The sequence below is a fragment of the Epinephelus fuscoguttatus genome, linkage group LG3 (genome assembly GCF_011397635.1).
Source record: "Epinephelus fuscoguttatus linkage group LG3, E.fuscoguttatus.final_Chr_v1".
Classification (NCBI taxonomy): Eukaryota; Metazoa; Chordata; class Actinopteri; order Perciformes; family Serranidae; genus Epinephelus; species Epinephelus fuscoguttatus.
The window spans coordinates 45,706,018-45,729,233 of record NC_064754.1 but is presented as its reverse complement, the minus strand read 5'-3'; the positions used below and the strand labels follow the sequence as shown (position 1 = coordinate 45,729,233).

Here is a 23,216-nt window from a genome sequence, read left to right as displayed (position 1 = left end):
GGGAATTCGTCGGTCCAGCGCTGGAACGGTGGAACAGCTGATGGTGTGGCAGATGCTCTACTTAGAGCTGGGCAGTGGTAAGGCACTCCTATTTACCTGGCCCCTGTCTGTCAGCAGCCCTATCACAGGAACATCTCAATTTCAATTCAATCAGTTTTATTTATAAAGCCCAATATCACAAATCACAATTTGCCTCACAGGGCTTTACAGCATACGACATCCCTCTGTCCTTTGGACCCTCACAGCGGATAAGAAAAAACTCCCCAAAAAACCTTTAACGGGGAAAAACAATGGTAGAAAGCTCAGGGGGAGCAACTGAGGAGGGATCCCTCTTCCAGGACGGACAGACGTGCAATAGATGTCGTACAGAACAGATCAGCATAATAAATTAACAGTAATCCGTATGACACAATGAGACAGAAAGAGAAACAGAGACAGAGAGAGATGCAGGACAGACGGTTATGACAGTAGCTTACAACAACATTAATGAAAGTAATAATATTATAATAATAATTACGGCTATTGTGGTACAGTATGTTGAAAGTATGTATTAATATCTGATAGTATACATGTGTGACAATAATCATATATATATATAATAACAGTAGAAGTATGACTAATGATAACAGCAGCATCAGGAGGCATCTGGCAGGACCACACGTCACACTATCCAGGCACCGCTGTGATATAAGTTAACCTGCGAGACAGTGGAGCACAAAGGCTGCGGAGAAGAGGCCGAGTTAGGGACATGCAGTATGGCCGAGTTACATCTATTGCCTACTCTACCTGTCTTCACTGCCGGCAGGCCTAAATGACTACGAACGGCCCCCATCCACCTTCCGTGAGTGCAAACAGCAATGTTGCCCTGGTGTGCATGAAGCTCCGCTACCCAGACAAACACTGCCACTTCCTGGGCTCTCTCTTATCAGTTCACCTCCTGCATAATCACCTGCAGCTGAGAATCATCAGCTCACAGAGCCACTGGCAGCAGCCACAGCTTGGAGCAGGTGAAACTCAGCAGTCTTTAATTAGTTGTCGCCTTCTCTCAGGGCAACCACAACCTCAGTTCACTACAAGCACATAGCACAACTGAATAGGTGGGTTTTTAACCTGACCCATGTGATAATGTTGTGATGTGGCACCATCATTTTGATCCGTAGTCACTACCAGACGGACCACGGTCTGAGTCTGGACCCAGACGCCGTCCTATACGGGCCTGGACCTATTACCAGTAAATTATTAAGGGATTTTATATTTTGACGGGATGCTTCTATTTTAACCAGCACAACTTTTCTCGTCTTTACAGCATCGGTTTAGGTGATCAGGAAATGCACAGACCAATGCAAGTTAAGCCATCCCACGTGATGCCACCCAGCCAATCAAATTGCTGCATTCCAGGCATTTAACATTGCGACTCTACAGTCAGATGATAGGTGAGAGGCTAGTGACAAGCGGAAAGACGATAGAAAAATAGATGAAATATAGATGGATAGAAATATAGAAAAAGAAAGAAATCAATACAGGGAGAGAAAATGGAGAGGCAAGTGAGCAGGTGACAGGGAGAGAAGCCCTTTACATCTTGATCATGCTTGACATACAGCTGCGAGGCAGCTTTCTTCACAATGAACATAATAAAAACTAAATATCGTTCCAGGCTCACCAATGAGGACCTGCACATGTGTATGAGAATGGCCCTGACACCATTCCAGCCCAGATTTAATATCCAGTCAGGACAAGCTTGAGCTCAGTTCTCTCACTGAACAACAAAAAGTGGGGAGAGTAGAAAAACAGGGAAAGAAAGAGAAACTGTAAAACTGTTCAATTGTTATTCATTTATTTATTTATTTATTGTAAAATTGGTTAAGTCAAGATGTGAAACAGTTAATAAAGAAAAAGGAAAATTCAAGCAGTTGCTACACTATTTTATTTTTTCTAAAATTAAGCACTTTATTTTAAGATGCACAATTTTTCAAAAACTATTTCATTTATTTTCTCCATTTTATTTTTAAATGCATATCTGTATAGTTCAACGTTAAGTGACAATAAATATTGTAGAAATGTTTTTGAATCATACTTTCTTTATTTGATTTGACAGTCAGATGTTGATTACATGTAGATGTTGATACAATTACTAGGCTACTTCAGTATGTATCACACTAAATCATATCACAAGTTAGACATTATGATGTTACGGACCTTTGCTTTAGGAAATTTTCTCTAATTGGACCTCTGTGAATGTTAGTTTAATACCCCTGGTCTAGAAGATTCAGTTCAGTTATCTGCACTCCCACTGAGTCAGTGTGATCCGTTGGAAGTGACCTTGCTATTTTCCACATCAAATCTATAGTGATGATGGCGGACCCTGTAGAAAATTCGTTCCAGTAAGGAACATCTCGCACCAGGTGTGATGTACCCGTTGGTGACCCCCACACAGCGGAAGCCCAGACGTTGGTAGAGCTGGTGGGCAGCAGGCGTGTAAGCTGTGGTTCCCAGAACAACAGAGGAGTATTTGCGAGTCACAGCAAACTCCACAACCTTCCGTCCCAGTGCTACACCAACTCCACACCGCCGATATCTCCAGTCAACAGACATCCGCTGCAGCTCAACAGCACCTCCTGACTTCTGCTGGCCGACTGCTGCTATGACACCTACCACTCTCCTCCCCAGCACTGCTACCCACAGACAGGAGTCTGAGGTGGAGGGCAAGGAACATGATGAATGAATGATGTGAAAGTGAAGTGAAAAAAAAATAAAACCATGTGGTTTAAAGCATAATTCATTCAAGTCTTTCTTTTTCACACAACAACAGTCACAACAACAAGAGATGCTGATCTTACTATCACAGCAGTCACTCAAGAAGATGCATATCCTTTTCAGTGGTGGTTTAATTACCTTAGTCCTTACTTTACTATGGGTTCCTAGTGTCAAAGAAAATCTGGGTCAGAGAGGTTAGAATTTTACATGGCATTTTTTTGGCATTTTACAGCTTTATTGCCAGTTTTAAAATATTTGCTAGAAAAGTAATCCAAAAGTAATTACATTGAAAAAGTTATATAACTTTGATGAAGTTGCATGACTTATTATATTTTTAACAGGGTAACTAGTAATCTGTAATCTATTACTTTTAAAACGGACGTTCCTAACACAGAGTGTGACATATAACATACAGGTTGGTGGGGCTTTTTGAACAGTAACAATGACATTAACATGGCAATAACAATCATTTACCATTTCTGTTACATGGTGGCTGATCTAGGAGCTCCTGGACCTCATTGTTTTCCCAATTTGCACACATTTACTGCTACCACCTACTTTTTAAATCTCCAGCAATGGGTCAAACACACATAACAGATGGTCAAATGTCACACCCGTGCTGCCTATGATCCCATCCTGCCAGCTGTCCCTTTTACACAGACATTGTTTTGCAACACATTCTCACTCCGACCTCGTCAGATATTGATGTTTGGTCATGGATTTTCTACATCGAGATATGACACGAGATATGTCACGAGATATGTCATATCTCTGTTGGTTGTTGACATTCTGGGACGCCATGACCTCAGGCTGCTTAGGAAAGAAGAGCAGAGTTTGACTTTGTAATCCTACTGAAAGCGAACACTGACCTCCTGGGTGACAACAAGTGGTTGTTGGACCAATCCACCACCCCTGCTGCCTGCCCTACTCGGACTTCTGCCCCCTTAACTTTTGTTGTTGTTTCCCCCTCACGCTGCCGGGCCCCATTAAACAATAATGGCCATCAGCTGCATATAATGCCAACGTGAGAGGATGGCTTTTTTCCTCGGTGTCTGAGGCCAGAAGTCACTGAGCAAGCGCCAGTTTTTGACGACTTCAGAGTGAGACTGGGTTGGTTTTGGTGCTGTAACTACCTCAGATGCCAGCTTTAAGGCAAGACAGTGCTTTCCCTCCATTCCATGATTGTACCTTTTATACAAAATGGTGAGGCAGAATAAGTGAAATTACTGCCTTGATGAGATAATGTTACATGTTGCTATTCTTTAATATATCAAAATGTTGTGAATAAACCAATCCAAAGGAAAAACTAGACAACCCTGTTATAAAGTTTAAAAGTTTGCTTGTGCAAGGTTGTAGCCAGTATGATGAAAGTACGGCTACACTGTGTCTTAGTTTTAAAAGTTGCACTTTTTTGGATGACTTCTGGCTAACAAAGTTCCCATCTCAAAACATAACTAATAATCCATAAAAGCCCTTACTTTAACTAATGTTATTTTATGTGACAGAAAGGTTATTCTTTTCCCTCTTGAATGTATTTTAGGCCTTAAAAATGCTGAAGCAGTTATTCCAAGTATTGGTGTAATAACAATAATAAGAAACAGGATATGACGCAGGAGTTTGTGGTTTTCACTGTACACATGACTGTACACATTAAACTGGCTGCCATTTATAAGAACCTCAAAGAAATGTTCAGAGGGATATTCTAATGTACTGCTATGCTTAATCAAGATTTAGTTCCATTTTAAAGCAACTGTGCAGAACTTTTTACCATTTATAAAACTGTCCCTAGTTCGTATCACCCCCCCTTGAAGATCCGCATATTCATTTGAACCCAACAGCGACAAAAAGGCCTTTCTCTATATGGCTATCTAGCGTAGCCTCGGTCGGGTCGGACACAGCGGAAGTCAGCAAACCAGAATACGGCACCCGAGGCAGAAGTGATTCTGCTCGCCCGCAGCGGCCCACAGCGATTAAACCATAGAAGAAGGAGCCGTGTTTACAGTGTTCTTCGAGTAAGCAGTACGCAACGGGCATTGCTGAACACACAACACCTAACAGTTTTACCAGAGATGTATCTATGAGGACTTGGTTGTACTTTTGATGTCATGTCGGATAACGAAGGAGCATCATCTAAAATTATCTGTGACTGTGACCATGAACACAAATATACCGCAGGCAGTTGTCCTCAGTTTATAAGAAATTCAGAGCTACACCAGAACATTTATGAACAGGTCTTACTTTACTACTAACTTGTGTGTAACGTTAGCATGTTAGCATGTTTCCACTAATTACTTGGACTGACCTAATGTTAGTAGCGTTAGCTTTGCAAGCGAAGACTGCAGGTAACAGCTTTGCTGTGTTAGGATTATGTTATGTCTTCACTGTGTATCTTCACATAAAAGAATACTCCGACGATTTGGGAGTTATGCCCTTTCTCTATCATTTTCATATTGAGACAACATGATTGATATGTCCAGTGGCTGGGTCTCAGTGGTTAGCATTGCGCTTATAGGGGGTCAGTACGTCCTGCGCTGTGATCCACGGAGGGACACACCGGTGAGCAGGCACAAGCACAGATGTAGCCGGTAAACAAAACTCAGTGGTTTGTTTAGCCTAGCAATATCTCCGGACTATAGTAGCTGCAATGGACGACTTTGAACACAATTTTGAAGAGTTTCTTGTAGCGGACACAGATCCAGAGCCATACCTGTTTGAGCCGGAGTACACAGATGAGGAACTCCATGTGTTGAATGCTGAGCGGGCGAGAAGAGAGGTTGAATCCTCTGCTCCCATTTTGCTGCACAGAATGGGATTCGGTGCTACCATCGTTGGGGAGATATATCATCAGGAGGAAAACCGCCGCAGAGAGTGCATCACAAGGAGTGAAAACTTTGCAGCAATCACTAATCCTGGCGTGAATGAAACTTTTTTTCATGTTCCTAAGATGAACTGGTAAAAACGCCCCAGGCCTGCAGGAGATGATGGACAGCTTTCAGTCAAGTGAGTAATATCATCTGTGTCGTCTCTTTGTTTGCTTTTACCGAGTGACCTAGCATACCTGTCCCAGAGCCAGCTGCAGCTGTTGCTCACCCGTGTATCCCTCCACGCGAGATGTACTGACCCCCTACAAGTGCCATGCTAACCGCTGTCTCAATATGAAAATGATAGAGAAAGGGCATAACTCCCAAATCGTCGGAGTATTCTTTTCACATAATAATGCGGACTCAGCAGATGACTTGTTAACTGTTTATTCCTCCTTTCACCGAACGTACACGGCTGCTTCTCATTGTTTCCAGTAGCACAACAACGGTTACTACATTACCCAGAATAACTCGAGGCTCACACTACTACAGTAGCCTTAGTAGCTCAAAATACACAACAGATTAGATTAGATCAGAACAGAAAGACGACAGGAGAATTTACTGAGTAATTCTGCTGTTTCCACTAATTACTAAGACTGACCTGACGTTAGTTAATCGTCTCGCTCTCCAAAACAAATGCATGCGGTAATTGCTGGCTGCAGTTGGAATTTTACGACACTAGGCTGTGGGTGTCATACCGCTTCGACCAAAGGGGGCACTATAATCAACTAAAACGAAAAGTTCTGCACAGCTGCTTTAATTACTTCTATACTACTGTATGCACCATCACTGCAGGTCAAAAAAGTAGGGGCAAAATAACGTTTCAGTACATCCTACATGTGAAAATTAAATGACACAGTATACACAATAAGTACCTGGTGTTTTCATGTAAAACCCTTCAATGTCTCCTATGTCTGTGCTCATGGCATGCTCCAGGTAACCATGGATCACACGTCTGCTGTAGAAGTAGCGCCCACACAGAACAATTGCAGGGAGGAGTCCTATCACCCACCAACACATGGTGATGACATAAGATACAACTGTCAGAGGAGAGATACAGACAACATGTGAATGTGAAGAAATGTGTTTTTGTAGCCACCAAGAGACTTTTATGGAAAGGTATGTCTTTAAAAACATTTTTAACACGTGTCTAAAAATGTCTGAACATGTCTGAAAATTCAGTCGCAAGTCTCCTTATCAGAGTTCTTGCAGTTACCGCCTTACATATTTTTGTCCAAACTGCAGACACAGTCACAGAAATATTTCATTTATGCAGTAATCTTACCTGTCATAGCAGTGTAGAGTAAGAGACTCTCAGGATGATGTCTCAAGCCTCTGAAAGCAGTGTCTACTACCATCTCCATCAGCCCCTCAGAGAAGATCCGCTGTATCTCCTTCTTGTCTGCCGGCTCAAACTCACGCACAACTACAGTTTGAAGTCCATTTTGTGCTTTAAGTCCTTTGTCATGTTTTTGGACATCATTTCTCTGCGTTATTTCATCCATATCAAATTTAAAAAAAAAAGAAAAGATTCTGATAATAATTCAGATAAGCAATAATGCTTGTTTGTGCTGTCTGTTGTATACAAGTTTCTCTACACCATCTCTGTTTTTAGATAATATGGTGCTCCGGAGGTTTTGCAGATGCTTTTAGAGCATGTGTCACTGACAGTTCCTGCAGATAAAGTCACTGCATGGCCACTCCCACCCATCTTATCAGTTCCCATATGTGAACAGAGTGAAGCACTCAGTGAAACAGACACACAGCAGGTGCCAGCCATCAGCCATCATGAAAGTTAAAGGAGCTGTAGGCCTATACAACATGTAGCAGCCACAGCTGGGCAGTAACGCAATTTAGTAATAATATTACTTTTTCCAGTACCAAGTAGTGTAACTCCTCACTAATAACATGTCAGTAATAATATTAGTTCCCCCAAAACCAAATAACTAGTTACGATCTTACTTTTGTTATCACATCACTACTTGAAATACAACAACACATCAGCGGACTCATTTTCACTGTTGTTCTGTGCATGCACATCACAAAGCAGCCAGCTAGTTTGGAATGGAAATGCTTACCTTAAGCAGCTGGAAATATGTTACCATTACTTTGACTTTATCTGAAGAGATGAGAAGAACATGGATGTTCCAGGTGGTAGTACAAAAATTCTTCCGTCAACCGGATAAACAGAAAACAAAACAAAAAAAACTTTTCACATCGGCAGCATGTCAAGGGACTATTCAGCTTATCTTGCATTGTAACATGCATTATGACAACTTAATAAGGTTTATGTTTGTTTATAAATGAAGTGGAGGAGCCTACAAGTGTTTTGTTTAGTTTGTCTCAGAGGCTTCAGAAGGACTCCGAGTTGCTCCACTGTCTGCTGCTGCTGCGAGAGATCAAATTTCATTGGGGGCGGGAAAAAGTGCAAAGGAGTCAGCAGTAATTCAGTTTGTTGCCCTAGTAACCCGTTTCGGTAACACTTTACAATAAGGTACACAAAATTAGAGTAGTTATTGAGGAACTAATGAGGAACTAATGAGTAGTTACTGAGGAACTAAGCTACACAGAATTAGAGTAGTTACTGAGGAACTACTGAGGAACTAATGAGTAGTTACTGAGGAACTAAGCAGTGTTGGGGAAGTTACTTTTAAAAAGTAGTGTTTGCTCGTTACTCATTACTTCTTAAAAAAAGTAATCCCTTACTTTACTTAGTTACCCTCTGTGAAAAGTAACTTTTTACGTTACTCGTTACTTTTACGCATGGGTGCAGATCTGATGACAAGTTTGGGGGGGACACAATCAGTTGTGATTTTTTTTTAATTGCACGCGTGCAAATCATGCCCACAGAGCGCTTGAGATTGCCAGCATATTTCACGATTTCATAGAGGCTCATCACCATCACCAAGTCATTCAAAAAGCACTACAAAGAGAATCACATGCTTACCTTTACTGTTTATTTCTCTTAAACAGCCAGTAGTACATGGAACCAGCCATCACCCTCCTTTTCACTGCTTTGCTGTTAGTTAATGCTATTTCTAGTTTCAGGGTCTCAGGCATGTTATGTCCACTCATGTTCTCATCTCTCGCCTCTCACAGATTCCCATTTCTCCCCATCATCTTCCCTTTCTCCCAGTATATAGGACTACTGTATACATTTGTTCAATTTCAATCATTTAAGCTATTTAGAATTGGGGGGGACAATTTGTGTTTTTCAGAATTTGGGGGGGACATGTCCCCCCCATCCCCCCCGGGATCTGCACCCATGCTTTTACGTTACTTTTATGGTGCTTGACTTTGGGTAGAATCCCATCTCATTTCCTAAATGTGAAAAAATCCGAGTTTCCCACTGGTATTTACCACTTTGGTGATAAAATAAAGATTAAAGAGTGAGAGTTAATTTGTGTTAACTAGGCTACATGAATTTGTTACATGACAGATTACTACTACTAATAGCCTATTTGCCAGACCTGCTGCATCACTGAATGAGGAAAATATTAATATTCACAGACACTATCTTTGAACAAATAGTGTCATATTCATGAATAAATCATTTTCTGTTCTGTTATTACGTGTGTAACTGTGAGACTGTGTTTGTGTAACAGACTCATATTTTGCAGTAAGCTACAGACCTGCACGAATAAATTAATTCATTTTCTCTTCTGGTATGGTATGGTAGGTACTTTATTAACCCCTCGGGGGGAAATTTCAATTTCACAGCAGCAATTTAAAATACACAAAACAGGAGCTGCTGCAACAGGCTGCCGTTCACACAGCACCAGGAAGGTAGGCAGGTTATGATTGTTCTGTTTTCTGTTAACACAATGCTGCATTTTATTCATGTTTTGGGGGTCATTTTGATTTCCTTTGAGGTTCCGGGGTCGTATGCTGCCCATGTCTGAGGTCTGACTAGCGAGGTTAACGTTACATTAAAAAACACTTACCCAGCCATACACGTGCAGTTCGCTGTCAGTATATAGTTGGTCGACTTGTTCAGAATCGCCCAGGTCTTGTACATTAGTTAACGTTACTGTTTTGTGTCCTTGTCGCTAGCTCGGCAGTACTTCGGTCCATAGAGCACAAAAACCATCAGATAAATCCCGGTATTCAATATCTTGGACATGACCGCAAAGTACAAAATTATACACATCAAGGGATTATATGCCTTGAGTTTTTCATGCATATAAACGCTGGGTTTCTCCACAAGATGTAAAAAAATGTCCGGCCACTGTAGCTTAGGCCATTTTGTTGGGTCGGTGACCCTCTGACCCGACATTAAGTACGGGTCAGGAAACCTCACTCCATTGCTAATTGTTAGCTTATTACAATAAGCTAACCTGTCATCGGTTAACAAACCGTTAAAATAATCCGAGGAGGCGTGTGTATCTTCCATATTCCTCATACGATTCTTGATTTTGGCGCTCCTGTCTGTACTGTTGACATGGCAACTGTCACAGTTCCTGCCTAGTGCGCAGCTGAGGCAGACAGGCAGTGTCACCGTCAAATCTGTCCCCGGGAAAAGTAACGTTGTGCCCAACTGACAAAGTAACTACGTTCCGTTACCATATTTTCAGTAGTAACGCGTTACACTACTTTTTACCCAATAAAAGTAGTTACGTTACTGTAACACGTACACACAACACTGGAACTAAGCTACACAAAATTAGAGTAGTTACTAAGGAACTAATGAGGAACTAATGAGTAGTTACTGAGGAACTAAGCTACACAAAATTAGAGTAGTTACTGAGGAACTAATGAGGAACTAATAAGGAACAAATTAGGAACTAATGAGGAACTATTTATTAGTTAAAGGGGCAAAAAGCGAAATCGTTTCACCTCTAGGTTTGCTGTTGTGCACTGCCTGTAGACCAAAACAAAGTGTGTCATGAGCCACACCTCCCTCTACCTCTGCTCTCCACCCACCCCCCCACTCACCTCGTTACCTATCTGCGTAGCCAAGCACCGCAGCACCTCCACGGACTATTACATCCAGACGGTCCCAGTGTTTCCTCCGCAGGCCACTTCACTCAGCTGCCCTTCAAACCCGCTGCTTCTTCCCACTTTAAGCTGAATAACAAACCAGGGCTCTGTGCTCCGGTTGGATCCAAACGGAGAGCCGGGGCTAACGTTAGCTGGGAAGCTAGCGGAGGCTAACTGGCTGTGCTTCCCTCTGGTGATGCTGCGGCTAACGCTCCGCTAGCCGCTCCCAGCTAGCTCCGGTTTGTTATTGAGGTTAAAGAGGGAAGAAGCAGCGGGTCTGTCGGGCAGCTGAGTGAAGTGGAGCCTGAAGAGGAAGCACCGGTTAGCCCCGGTTTCACTACAGGCAGATTCACTCTCTACAGGGGCGAGGATATAAAACCTGAACAGCCAACTTTTAGCTGATGATGAAGTAATGAAAGACTACTCATTATGTGTCACTTTACTTTAGGACATAAAAAGGTTAACTAATGGACAGGTTATTGAGTAATGATTCTGTACTGATGAAGTAACTAGTTCCCTAATCATTAAGTCGTGAATCTATAAAATTTGTTCATGAGTTAATGAAGAACTGACCATTAACTAATAGTTAGTTCCTCATTAGTTCCTCATTAGTTCCCCAGTAACTACTCTAATTTTGTGTACCTTAGTTCCTTGGTAAGTACTCATTAGTTCCTCATTGGTTCCTCAGTAAGTACTCTAATTTTGTGTACCTTATTGTAAAGTGTTACCACCCGTTTCCACTGAAGAAGTTCCTGGTACTATTTGGGGGGCTGGATCTGCTACAGGAACGTCCTCTCGCTCAGCCCTCTCAACCGCCGTGTCTCCACTGAGAGAGCGGAGTCAGAGGAAGGTTCCTTGCATAGGTTCCTTGGTGTCCTTCTGCGTCTTCTTCTTCTTGTGTAACCTTGTGTGTATTGGCGGTTAATACAGCATTACCGCCACCTAGTGGATTGGAAGTGCATTACCAGAGAGATTGGATGAAGCAAGATACTCTCTTGATCTGTGCGGATGAAAAATGCAGCTTTAGTGTCAGAATGTTGGTAAGATGTGTGGCTTGTGGAAAATGAATCCAATATTTACTTTAGTGACTATAAGGCGAAAGAATTGACCATAAATTGTGATCACGTTCATGTTCCTCATTGACGACCATAGACATATATACATAGACGCCGCATTGACTGCCGCTGCCTATTGGAGCCGACGTCCTCGCCGGCCGCTATCTTGGATGGGTCTCGCTTCGCCTCCACAGTGCATTCACTTCTATTGAGGAAGGAGCTGTATGCACAAGTAAAATAGAATAACTCACTGAATTTTCAACTGATTTTCACGCGGTTTGGTTTGTTACAAACGGCACACATGTAGTTATGATACAGGATGCTTTCGTACATTAAAAATGCGGGATTTCATGCTTTAATACTTCCTGCAGATAGCAACAGCATGTTATTTAGGTCACAACACAGTGCTTTTATTTACCTCAACCCCAGATATATATATATATATATATATATATATATATATATATATATATATATACATATATACAGTATATACTGTATAAACACCATATACACAATACAAAACACAGTATAGCATATTATGTATAGCATAATATGTAGATCTGAGGTTTGCTCAAACTGTCAGCTCCTTTAAATCAGGGCTAAAAACACTATTGTTTACCGAAACGTACTCTTAGATTAAATACTTACCTGTTGTATTCTACTGCCCGTACTTTTTAACTACACACTGCTGATTTATGCCTTTTATTATTCTACTTCTTTTCTTATCCTGACGGTTCAATGTATTGAGCCTGTTTTTATTTTATGTTACTGTATTTTATTATTATCACTATCATTCTCAATGTCTATTTCCCTTTTCAATCGACTGTTTTTATTGTTTTAAATTGTGTCTTGTTGCTTTTAATGTCTCTGTAAAGCACTTTGAATTACCTTGTGTTGAATTGTGCTATACAAATAAACTTGCCTTGCCTTGCCTAGCACACCTTTGTGCACATACTCACTTTTCCACCAGCTGTGCTGCAAATATCCCCTGCTGCTCATCCTTCTGTATCTTTTTTCAAATTATCTTGACCACAGTCCCATTTTCATAGTTATAATACCAATACCAAAATTAATTTCAGTGTTTATGTAAATACTGAAAATGTTTTTTACTACTTTTGAGGGATCACAGCAGTCAGTGTAATAAAAATAAGAAGAACTTTATTAATCTCCGAAAAGAAAATTTCAAAGAAGTCTGTAAGATCATCTATTTAACAACGAATTATTAAGTCTGATGGCTGTGGGTATAAAAGAGAGTGGGTGTGTGTGAGAAATAAACTCAATCAACAATAGAGCTTTTTCTTTATTAAAATATATTAAATAAATTTATTAATATGCTATACTATGTTTTGTATTGTGTATATTGTGTTAAAACAGTATATATATGTGTGTGTATATCTATATCTATCTATATAGGCTATATCTATATATATATATATATATATATATATATATCCCACTCTGGGGTTGAGGTGAATAAAATAACTGTGTTGTGACCTAAATAACATGCTGTTGCTATCTGTAGGAAGTATTAAAGCATGAAATCCCGCATTTTTAATGTACGAAAGCATCCTGTATCATAACTACATGTGTGCCGTTTGTAACAAACCAAACCGCAGCGGCAGTCAATGCGGCGTCTATGTATATATGTCTATGATTGACGACAATACATTCAGAGCTGCCCCAAGTCTCCTACGGGGGCGTGGCGCTGACGTCACTGAATCAGGAAGTGAGCTGAGTGGGGATCTCGCTTCATCCAACATCTCTGGCATTACATCTAAAATTGAGAAAAATAGCTCAAATGCGACCCTCAGTGGTAAGATTAGGTATATAATTCGATATATTGGTTCGGTTAGATATTTGGCTTTAAATCAAACCAGTTGGAAAATTTTCAAACCGGCACAAGCCTACATGAAGCTCCAGTGAATACACCCCACCAAAGGTGAGCCCTCCTTGGCTTCGGAGGATGTCTATTGCCCTACACTGGCTAAACAACCAAAACTGTATTTTAATCTTGGACAGCTGCAGGCTGCAAAGAACAAATGAAGCAGAAGCTTGTAGCTTAATATTTGGTGGATGCAATGTTGCTGCACAACACATCCTTGGGAAAATACAATACAGGCAACAGAAGACCTCCAGGTATGGAAAAAAAATGCAATTTCTACTAATTTTGTGTGGTGTAACAGAAAAGTAATATAACGAGTAGTGTAAAGAATAAAGTAAGCAATATTGTTATACTGTAATGATATTAGTAATAAGTTGCATTTTTAGAGTAACAAGCCCAGCATCAATAGCAGCAAAAGACTATTTGCTACGTTAAGATATAGTGGAGTCATGACATTCTGAGCACAGAATGAAGTCACACACTCTGTGCATGTTGTAATCCAAGCTCCTCTGTTCTTTTAGGGGTGGCAGTGGCTCGGTCCATAGTAGTCTCGCCACCAGACAAACAGAGATCTCCGCCTTCTGATAGTCTGGGGACACTCCTTTCTAAAGTGTGTTTAACACACCGGCGAAAATGGCTGGCAGCAAAGCAACGCCTCTTGCATTTTTGAAAAGGAAACGCCTTCTCGGAAACGTGCACTCCCCCTTTTCTCGTTCGCAAGGAAACAAACACACAGAGAGCTTGAAAATGGATGCTGAGAGATTAAACTCCGTTTTATCAAACGTGTGCTCATCCGTGAAGAAAATATTTTTCCAGCGGATGTCTTAGTTACAACATGATTGAGCTAACTGGAGTAGTTTCATATTATTACTATTAGTATTTACTATTGGTTTACTACTGGTTCTGCAACGTAGGGAGTTTTTTAAACTCTGAAATTGTATCCGCCCATCTAAACACAAAGTCAGGGAGAAAGTCATCAGTCTTTAGTTAAGCAAAGTGTCTAAAGACTGACTTGTGAGTCTAGGTCCATAGGGACTTGGGTTGGGAATCAGAGGGTCACCAGCTTAAGTCTCCATCCAAACCAAATACGGAGCATGGAATGGTAGCTGGAGAGGTGCCAGTTCACCTCCTGGACACTGCCAAGGCGCCCCTGAGCAAGGCACCACACTCTCAACTGCTCAGGGTGCCTGTCCATGGGCCGCCCCCTCGCTCTGACATTTCTCCATGCATGTATAGTTCCTGTTTGTGCATGTGTGTGTCTTTTGGGCCTGTGTGTGTATATGACAACAGAGTGAATCACCTGGGGGATTAATAAAGAATATTTTCTTTCTTTGTTGTGGTAGCCAGTGCGGGTGCATGTGGCTGTTAGTGCACGATATTCCCTGTGTGAGTATCTCACTTACAAGCTAATCACTGCTGCTCTGCACTGCGCTCATATGGTGGTCACCACTGATAACCATATCTCCACTCACAGTGCTGTTGTTAGCACTCTTCACTAGGGGTGGGCGATATGACCCTAAAAAAATATCATGATATTTAAGGGTATTTTCAATATTCTTAACAATATGACAGATTAAAAAAATATATATCAATTTAAGAAAATAGAACTGCAACAAAATAAGCGATGTCATTTTACATGTCAACCCTAATAGTTTGCCTTTTAAATATTCGGTAAAAACTAAAGAAATACTATATCTCATTTCTTTAGTTTGTGAACAACAGCAGTAACTCAGAGTGAGATTCAGATTCTGTATACAATATGGAGTTATCTGTGGAGCCTTGAGTGGCACGAAGGTTTCACATTTATATCGTGACAAGAGATGTGGTTCGCTGAGCAATTTCACACAAAACTGAATGGTGCTATGACAAATCTTCTGACTACTTCTGACTTTCTTTACCTGCAAAATTATCATTTAAATTGACAAACATCGTATGCATTGGCCTAATTCATGGCACAATTCAAATCTGATCAAAAATTATTTCTCTGGCAGCTAACTAACATTCATATTTTATTAGAAATGAGGTTAATATGGGGGATACCACAAGCGGTGGGATGTTGCCTTTAGTACCCACACAGTGTAGGTGAGATTCTCAGCTGATTGCCACGCATCACATAAAAATGTCATGACATCATCTTCAACACAGCACTCGCTGAATCCTTTCATTGGCAACCAAACAGTGGAATGTCTGTGCTTTGTCAGTCATACAGCATAGTGTGCTTAATACTCTCACTGGCTGACATTTTTTTAAACTCTGGGTGAAATTAATAAAATGTGGTGCATTATCTAAAGACATAGGTTCTCTAGATGGCATTGCTCTGGCCTTTGGCACCATTGTAAGAAATATTGGAGTAATCTTTGATGAAGATCTGCATTTTCACCTGCATAATCATGCAAAAATCAAGCATGTCTTATCTCACAAAAATGTAGAAAAACTATTTCACACATTTGTTATTTGTAGGCTGGATTACTGCAGTTCCTTATTAGCAGATGCCAACAAGTCTCTAAAGATTCTACAGCTGATCCAGAATGCTGTGGAACCTGTACTAATGGGAACTAAGACAAGAAATCATATTTCTCCTTTTTAGCTTCTCTGTACTGGCTCCCTGTAAAATACTTCTCCTCACTCAAAAAGCTCTGAATGGTCAGGCTCTGTCATATATTAGAGAGCTCATGGCACCGTATTACTCCACCAGATGACTGCACTCCAAGAATGCAGGGTTACTCGTGGTCCCTAAAGTCTCCAAAAGTAGATCAGGAGCCAGAGCCTTCAGCTATCAGGCTCCTCTTCTGTGGAATCATCTTCCTGTTTCAGTCCGGGAGGCAGACACCATCTCCACATTTAAGACTAGACTTAAGACTTTCCTCTTTGATAAAGCTTATAGTTAGGGCTGGCTCAGGCTTGCCTTGGACCAGCCCCTATAGTTAGGCTGATACAACCCCGCCACGCAACCCCGCCGTTCCTCAACATCTGTAGAGTTTGGAGAAAGCCTTCCTCCAGAGGAAGAGGGAACCACTGAGGCCCTACTTCTTCAAACCAGTCTGATCCCTGATCTCTCATCTGCCACGTCGAGGACAGCCCCTTTCATCCCACTGTAGGATGCTACAGCGGTCCCGCGCACTCATCCCAGAACAACTCGACGCACGCTGTCGCACCGAGCGACCCAAGTAAGAGAGTCTGAGTCTGGGCAGAGACTTTACACTCAGCATGTAATTTAACTGTGAACATTCAGAACGGCTGTGTCCTTTTTGATGATCTGATCATTTATTGCTGTTTGTTGGTGTGCCAGAGCAAATTGATTGTGTCATTTGGTGGATAACCCGCCGTTAGTTTGTGCCGGCCGCGGGATCACAATACGCCACATTCCTATCTGAAACAAAGACCAGCAGACCCCGTAGGCTGACCCCAGTTAGTCTACCAGCCTCTGGGGGATAGGAAGGTGACCATTGTGTTCCTCCACGGCCGCTGTTACCTCGCGCCAATTACAAGGGCCCGGTCTAATTTTCTTTTCTCCCTCTCTCTTTTACTAACCTACATGTACACTTGCACGCACACACACGTACACCCCCTACCTGTGGTAAAATCACACATTTCCCTGTGAGCAACTCCTTAAGAGTAGTTCGCCATTAGCACAGTCTGTACACACACATGTTGGCACAACTACTTTGTTAGAGCACACAGTGTGTCTGATCTCGCTGGATGCCATCTTGTGTGTACTTTAAAGGTGCACATGTGGCCACCTTTTTTTTGACCCATTGTCTTGGTTCATTGTCATCAGTACCTGGCGTGACGTGTTTCGCAGGGAGTTTTCTCTCTCTCTCTCTCTCACCCCTCCTTCTCTCTCTCACACACACACCCAGAGACCCACTTGCATGCTTTGATTTGCTGCCTCTAGTTAGTTAGTTATAGTATGGTATGTTTATTAATTCAAAAGCTTGATTGTTTAATCATAACTGTTTAATAAACATTTGTGACTTTACTAGAGCAGTCCTCTGGGGTTATTGGTACATTGTTTATTGTATCAACAGCTGGTTGTGATGGTCAGTGCTCGGGATCACACCTTATTTGCTTGTTAATATTCACCTATATTAGCAAACTGAGATGAGGATTTTCCCCTTTATGCCTAAATTCTGATTGATCATTGATCCCTGTATCCAGGGTGGTGCCACGGAATTATTAATACACATTAATAATTTAATTTCTTAATTAACAATTAGTAATTAATAATCAATAACCAACTTGCCTTTAGCAAATCCCAACAGAATTGTTGTTAATGTTATTATTGTTGTTGCTGTGCATCTCTCTCTCTCTCTCCTCTGAACCTCAACAAATGGTTCAGGGAAAATCTTAATCCACTACCACATATATATATATATAGGAAGAATATCCACTTCGCTTTACAGGAGTCACACTTTCTTGAGGTTGATGTACATAGATTTAAGGATAAATACTATCATGTGATTGCCTCCTCCTGTTACACCAAAAAGAGCAAAGGTGTTTTTATAGCCACAAAACGTAACCTAAATTATACTAATCTGGGCACAGGGGATCTGATGATGGTCGAATCACTTTTTGTAAGATAGCTTATAATGGTATTAAAATTGCTCTGATCTGTGTTTATGCTCCAAATTGCTTTAACCAGCATTTTTCTGATTCACTGGCCTCTATATTAATAGATCTTCCAGAGCATCAGCTTCTGATAGGGGGTGCCTTCAATGCTGTTTGGCTCCATGACATTGATAGAACAGGAGTAACGGAAAGCAGAGATCAACGACTGGCATCTATTGCACTACAGAAATGGTCTATTGATCATGGTGTGAATGATATCTGGCGTATGATGAATCCTTCTACTAAAGAATTTTCTTTTTTCTCCGCTCGACATAAGACTTTTTCAAGAATTGACTATATTTTTGCATCCAAAACTCTTTTCAGTGATATCCGCAGAACTAAAATGACTCCAGTCTCATTATCTGATCATAGGGCTGGTTTATGTACATTTTCATTAAGAGCTAGTCAATCTAGGGCTGTCCGTTGGCGTTTTAATACGTCTCTACTTCAGAATGACACTTTTAGACGAGAGCTTGAGGCTGAATTGAATGAATTCATCACAATAAATAGTCCATCAGTTGATGATCCTTGTGTGTTATGGGATGCAGTTAAAGGTTGCATCAGAAACAAAGCTATATCATTTGCATCCAATCTCAATAAATCTAGAAAACATCACATTGAATCTCTGGAATCTGAAATTGTAGCACTTGAGCAAGACATGATGACTTGATGAACTTAATAGCCTGTTAAGAAGGGAAGCGGAATTTATTATCCACCGCACTAGGCAGAATTACTACAGTATCTCACATAAGTGAGTACAACCCTCCCATTTCTGCAAATATTTCGTTATATCTTTTCATGGGACAACACTATAGAAATGACACTTTGATATAACTTAAAGTAGTCAGTGTACAGCTTGTATAGTAGTATAGATTTACCTTCCTCTGAAAATTACTCAAAACACAGCCATCAACATCTAAACAGCTGGCAACATAAGTGGTACACCCCACAGTGCACATGTCCAAATTGTGCCTAAAGTGTCAATATTTTGTGTGCCAACCATTATTATCTAGCACTGCCTTAACCCTTTTGGGCATGGAATTCACCAGAGCTCACAGGTTGCTTCAGGAATCCTCTCCCACTCCTCCATGATGACATCATGGAGCAGATGGATGTGAAGACACCTTGTGCCACCCCACCTTCAGCTTGAGGATGCCCCACAGGTGCACAGGTGAGTTTAGGGCCGGATACATACTTGGCCAGTCCATCACCTTCACCTTCTGCTTCCTCAGCATGGCAGTTGTCATCTACTAGGTGTGTTTTGGGTCATTATCATGTTGGAAAACTGCATTGCAGCTCAGTTTCTGAAGAGGGGCGATCATGCTCTGCTTGGAATTCATGTTTCACTAAATGAACCGAGCTCCCCAGAGCCGGCAGCACTCATGCAGCCCCAAACCATGATGCTGCCACCACTATACTTGACTGTAGGCAAGGGACAGTTGTCTTGGTGCTCTTCACCAAGTGCCACACACGCTGAAAGAGGCACTTTCGGGCAATTTCTATTTACAGTTACGTGCAGCAATGCGTGCAAAGGTGTTCCTTGGGGCACTGAGTTAGAAAATCATCCTCTTCATGTTATTTTTGACACCAAAGGCAAAAACAATGGTATTGTCTGACCTATATAAATTTGTAACTAAAGCTTCATACAAGCCTTTATCACTTAACAGACTCTGGAAGACTGATATTAACATCTTCTCGGACCTAGATTGGCACACTATATGGTCAAATGTATCCTTGTCTTCCAGAAATCTTGATCATCAAATGATACATTATAAATTTATTCACAGGTCTTACTTAACTCATTGAAGATTACAACAAATGAAACTCAGAGATAATCCATATTATGATTTTTGTCCAGACAATACCATTGCTACTTTCTGTCATATGGTTTGGCAGTGTCCGGAGGTTAATAGATTTTGGAACAATGTCTCGTGTATCAAGTCTAATATAATTGGAAAGGCCATCCCTCACTCACAGTGTTTGCTTTTACTTAATGACACCTCGCCTTTAAAACTAACTATAAATAATAAGTGTCTGTTGTTGGCTGGTTTTACAGCCGCTAAAAGAATGATAGCCTGTCGTTGGAAACCACCACATGCACTGTCGGTGAGGGAATGACTGGTGGGAGCTTGGTGGGAGCGGGAGGGTGTGGGGAGGAGGGGGGGAGCAGGCATTGGAGCAGGTGGTGTTTTGCTGTGCTGGTTTCATGGATGTGAAGATGTTTTTTTGTTGTTTTTTTCCCCCGGTGTGTAAATAATTGTTTATTTTTTCTTTGGCTGTGGGGATGCTCCTCCCCTATTATGTAAGCAATGAATAAATAAAAAACTGATCACAAAAAAAAATTAATCCACTACAACAGTGCAAGAATTACACAGGCAAATGATAGAGGCAGGCTCTGAATCAGTACAATAAAGAACACACCCAAACACCAACTGTTTCTGTGTTGGCTCAAGAATTAAGACTGAGCCACAAAAAATGAATGAACATAGGCCACGTGATGGCAGACCAAGGGAGGCTGGGCGGAGGCAAGGAAACTGGTGAGGAGTGACTCACTCCTAGTCACAGAACTCTCAGAAGGTCTGTTTAGATCAAAAAGAATCAGTGTACATCAGACAAGACCAAACATGCCAAATGTAACATGAGGGTGGGATCAGTTGGATTCTATATTTAATGTGTGATGACGACTTTTGGTTGTGATGTATGTGAAATGATATCGACACAAATGTTGGAGTGGAGGTAGGTGGGAACAACGGGCTGAAATGGGAGCTTGAGACACACACTTTTGATAACAGGAGCACTTCTAAAGGATCATTACTTGTAACTATCTCAGTGTGATCTGACTGACGAAGCTCATTCCTTCAGTCTAAAATGCCCTTCACGAAAAAGTCTGAAGACAGACCTTATCAGTGCATCTTAACAAACACCTTCCTATACAAGCGCAAACATAATTTTATAACTATAGCCGCAAGCAGTGATTCCGAGGTTCAAGCCAACCTTTAAAATTTGAAAGCTGTGAAGGATCAAGACCTTTGACAGTTTATAACATCTGCCTTTTAAACGCTAAACCTATTTATATGCCTCTGCTCGAAAATTGCATACCCATAATGAAATGAAATATCTCTGCAACCACAAGGTCTGTTTGAATACTTTTGGTGTCATGGTAAAGGGAACACTTATGAGATTTGTTAAGATGTGTAAATATCAGTATATGTGTTATATGTCAAGAGTAAATGAAGATGGCACACAGCACAAATGAAACATTTTGAGGTTCGCCTAAAAAAAAAAAAGCATTTTCAGGATGAGTATCCCTTTGGAATGATGCAGCAGCAGCCCTAAACCTCTATCACATCATAGTACAATATGTGAACATTAACTCTGCAAAGGTTGATTCTGATAAAGTGAAGCAGAACAATATTAGAGAGGTTTTATTACAGAAAATTCAGGCGAACTTTCCAAAATTGCACCATGTTTGCATGTGATTGTCATGTACAATCCTATATCTTTCATTTTTGGTTTCTGTAAATCCCTAATGATGTTTAGGATATACACATACAACTGTCCGTTTCATTTTTTTCATTTTTTTTTTCCCACTCCAATCTCACCAATACACACCTACTACATTTGAAACTGAGTTTCTATTCTGAGCTTTGGAGGCCCGTATCTCCGTGACGGCTTGGCCGATTTGAGTGATTGACACCTCGTTTGATTCGTTAGAGCCAATAGAATGACGCTATACCCACCAAAATGAGACTGACAGCACTGTAAGAAAAACAGAGTCAGCAGACCGCGTTGTGGGGCGATGTCGGCTGCTGTGAGTGGTCATTGTTATTTTTCCCCCAGAACCTCCGGCCGGCACGTTTTTCCTCCCGGATTCACTTGAATGACAGACAAGAAGTCAGTAAATGGAAATGAAGCGTGATTTAACAGCAGAATGAGCTTTTTATGGCAAAAACAACAAGGTAAGAGAAGTATTACAAATATATTTTGGCGAAAAGATTTCTGTTGTTGTTCTTTGGCCTCTAGCTCTCTGAAGCTTGGGGTAGCGTGCTTTTGCGCATATGTGTGGAAACAGCGGAGTTTCAGCTTTCATTTGAGATGAACAGCGTGTGTTTTGATAACATGTGGTCGAGTTAGAGCCAGAAATATACTGAGTAGGTCGGGATATCGGTGCTGTATGGAGTTGGATTTGTTGTTGTTTATTTAGTTGTTGTTTGAGCTGTGTTTGGGGCATGTAAAAAGGGTTTTTACAGCTATGTAGCCCAGGTTCTGGTGTTTAATTTGATGTGCAACGTCACTATACTCTTCGTGATCAGTGCATTGTTTCACACTGTGTTTGCAAAGTCGCTCTTAAAGTCCCCCATTTGGGGGAAATTTTCTGTAGTCCCCCATTTGGGGGTTTTTAACAGTTAAGCAGCAGGTTTTATGATGATCGGACAGATGTGCATTCATTCACATCCAATCTCTACCAGGCCACACTGTTCTTTGGCAACACTGTCGCTTCCTATTGCAGTTGCAGAAACATTTTGGGGACATGCTTCAGTGGCTTACTTAAAAATATCCACAAAGGTTGGTGATGTTCGTACAAACTGTCATTGATTTATGGCCAAATTACTGAAAAGCCAATGCAAGTTTGGAACTGGTGGTGCTACCTATCAAGTAATTTCAAAATGATTTTACACTCATGGTTCCACGTGGCTATAATTTAACATATCCTGCAAGTTTTGTAATAATTGGACAATTTCTGATCTATAATCTATTATGTCATGCTCATTTTTTTTGTATTTGTGGCACTCCCTAGTAATTGATTCTAATGAAACTTTCAAGGTATGTTGCAAGTATTGGTGTAGACATTTCCTGCAAGTTCAATTCAATTCAATTCAATTTTATTTATACAGCCCAATATCACAAATCACAATTTGCCTCACAGGGCTTTACAGCATACGACATCCCTCTGTCCTTAAGACCCTCACAGCGGATAAGGAAAAACTCCCCCAAAAAAAACCCTTTAACGGGGAAAAAAAATGGTGGAAACCTCAGGAAGAGCAACTGAGGAGGGATCCCTCTCCCAGGACG

The 23,216-nt window shown here is 41.1% G+C and overlaps 1 protein-coding gene across 1 annotated transcript; it reads right to left on the bottom strand.

The window, feature by feature from the left end:
• Positions 1 to 1,822: 1,822 nt before the first annotated feature.
• Positions 1,823 to 7,250, bottom strand: LOC125886581 (N-acetylaspartate synthetase-like). The gene is made up of 3 exons (XM_049572905.1): positions 6,901 to 7,250; positions 6,491 to 6,655; positions 1,823 to 2,690 (listed from the first exon to the last, which is right to left on the bottom strand). The coding sequence occupies exons 1-3, from the start codon at positions 7,118 to 7,120 to the stop codon at positions 2,296 to 2,298; spliced, it is 780 nt and encodes a 259-aa protein (XP_049428862.1). The 5' UTR covers positions 7,121 to 7,250; the 3' UTR covers positions 1,823 to 2,295.
• Between the last annotated feature and the right edge of the window lie 15,966 nt (positions 7,251 to 23,216).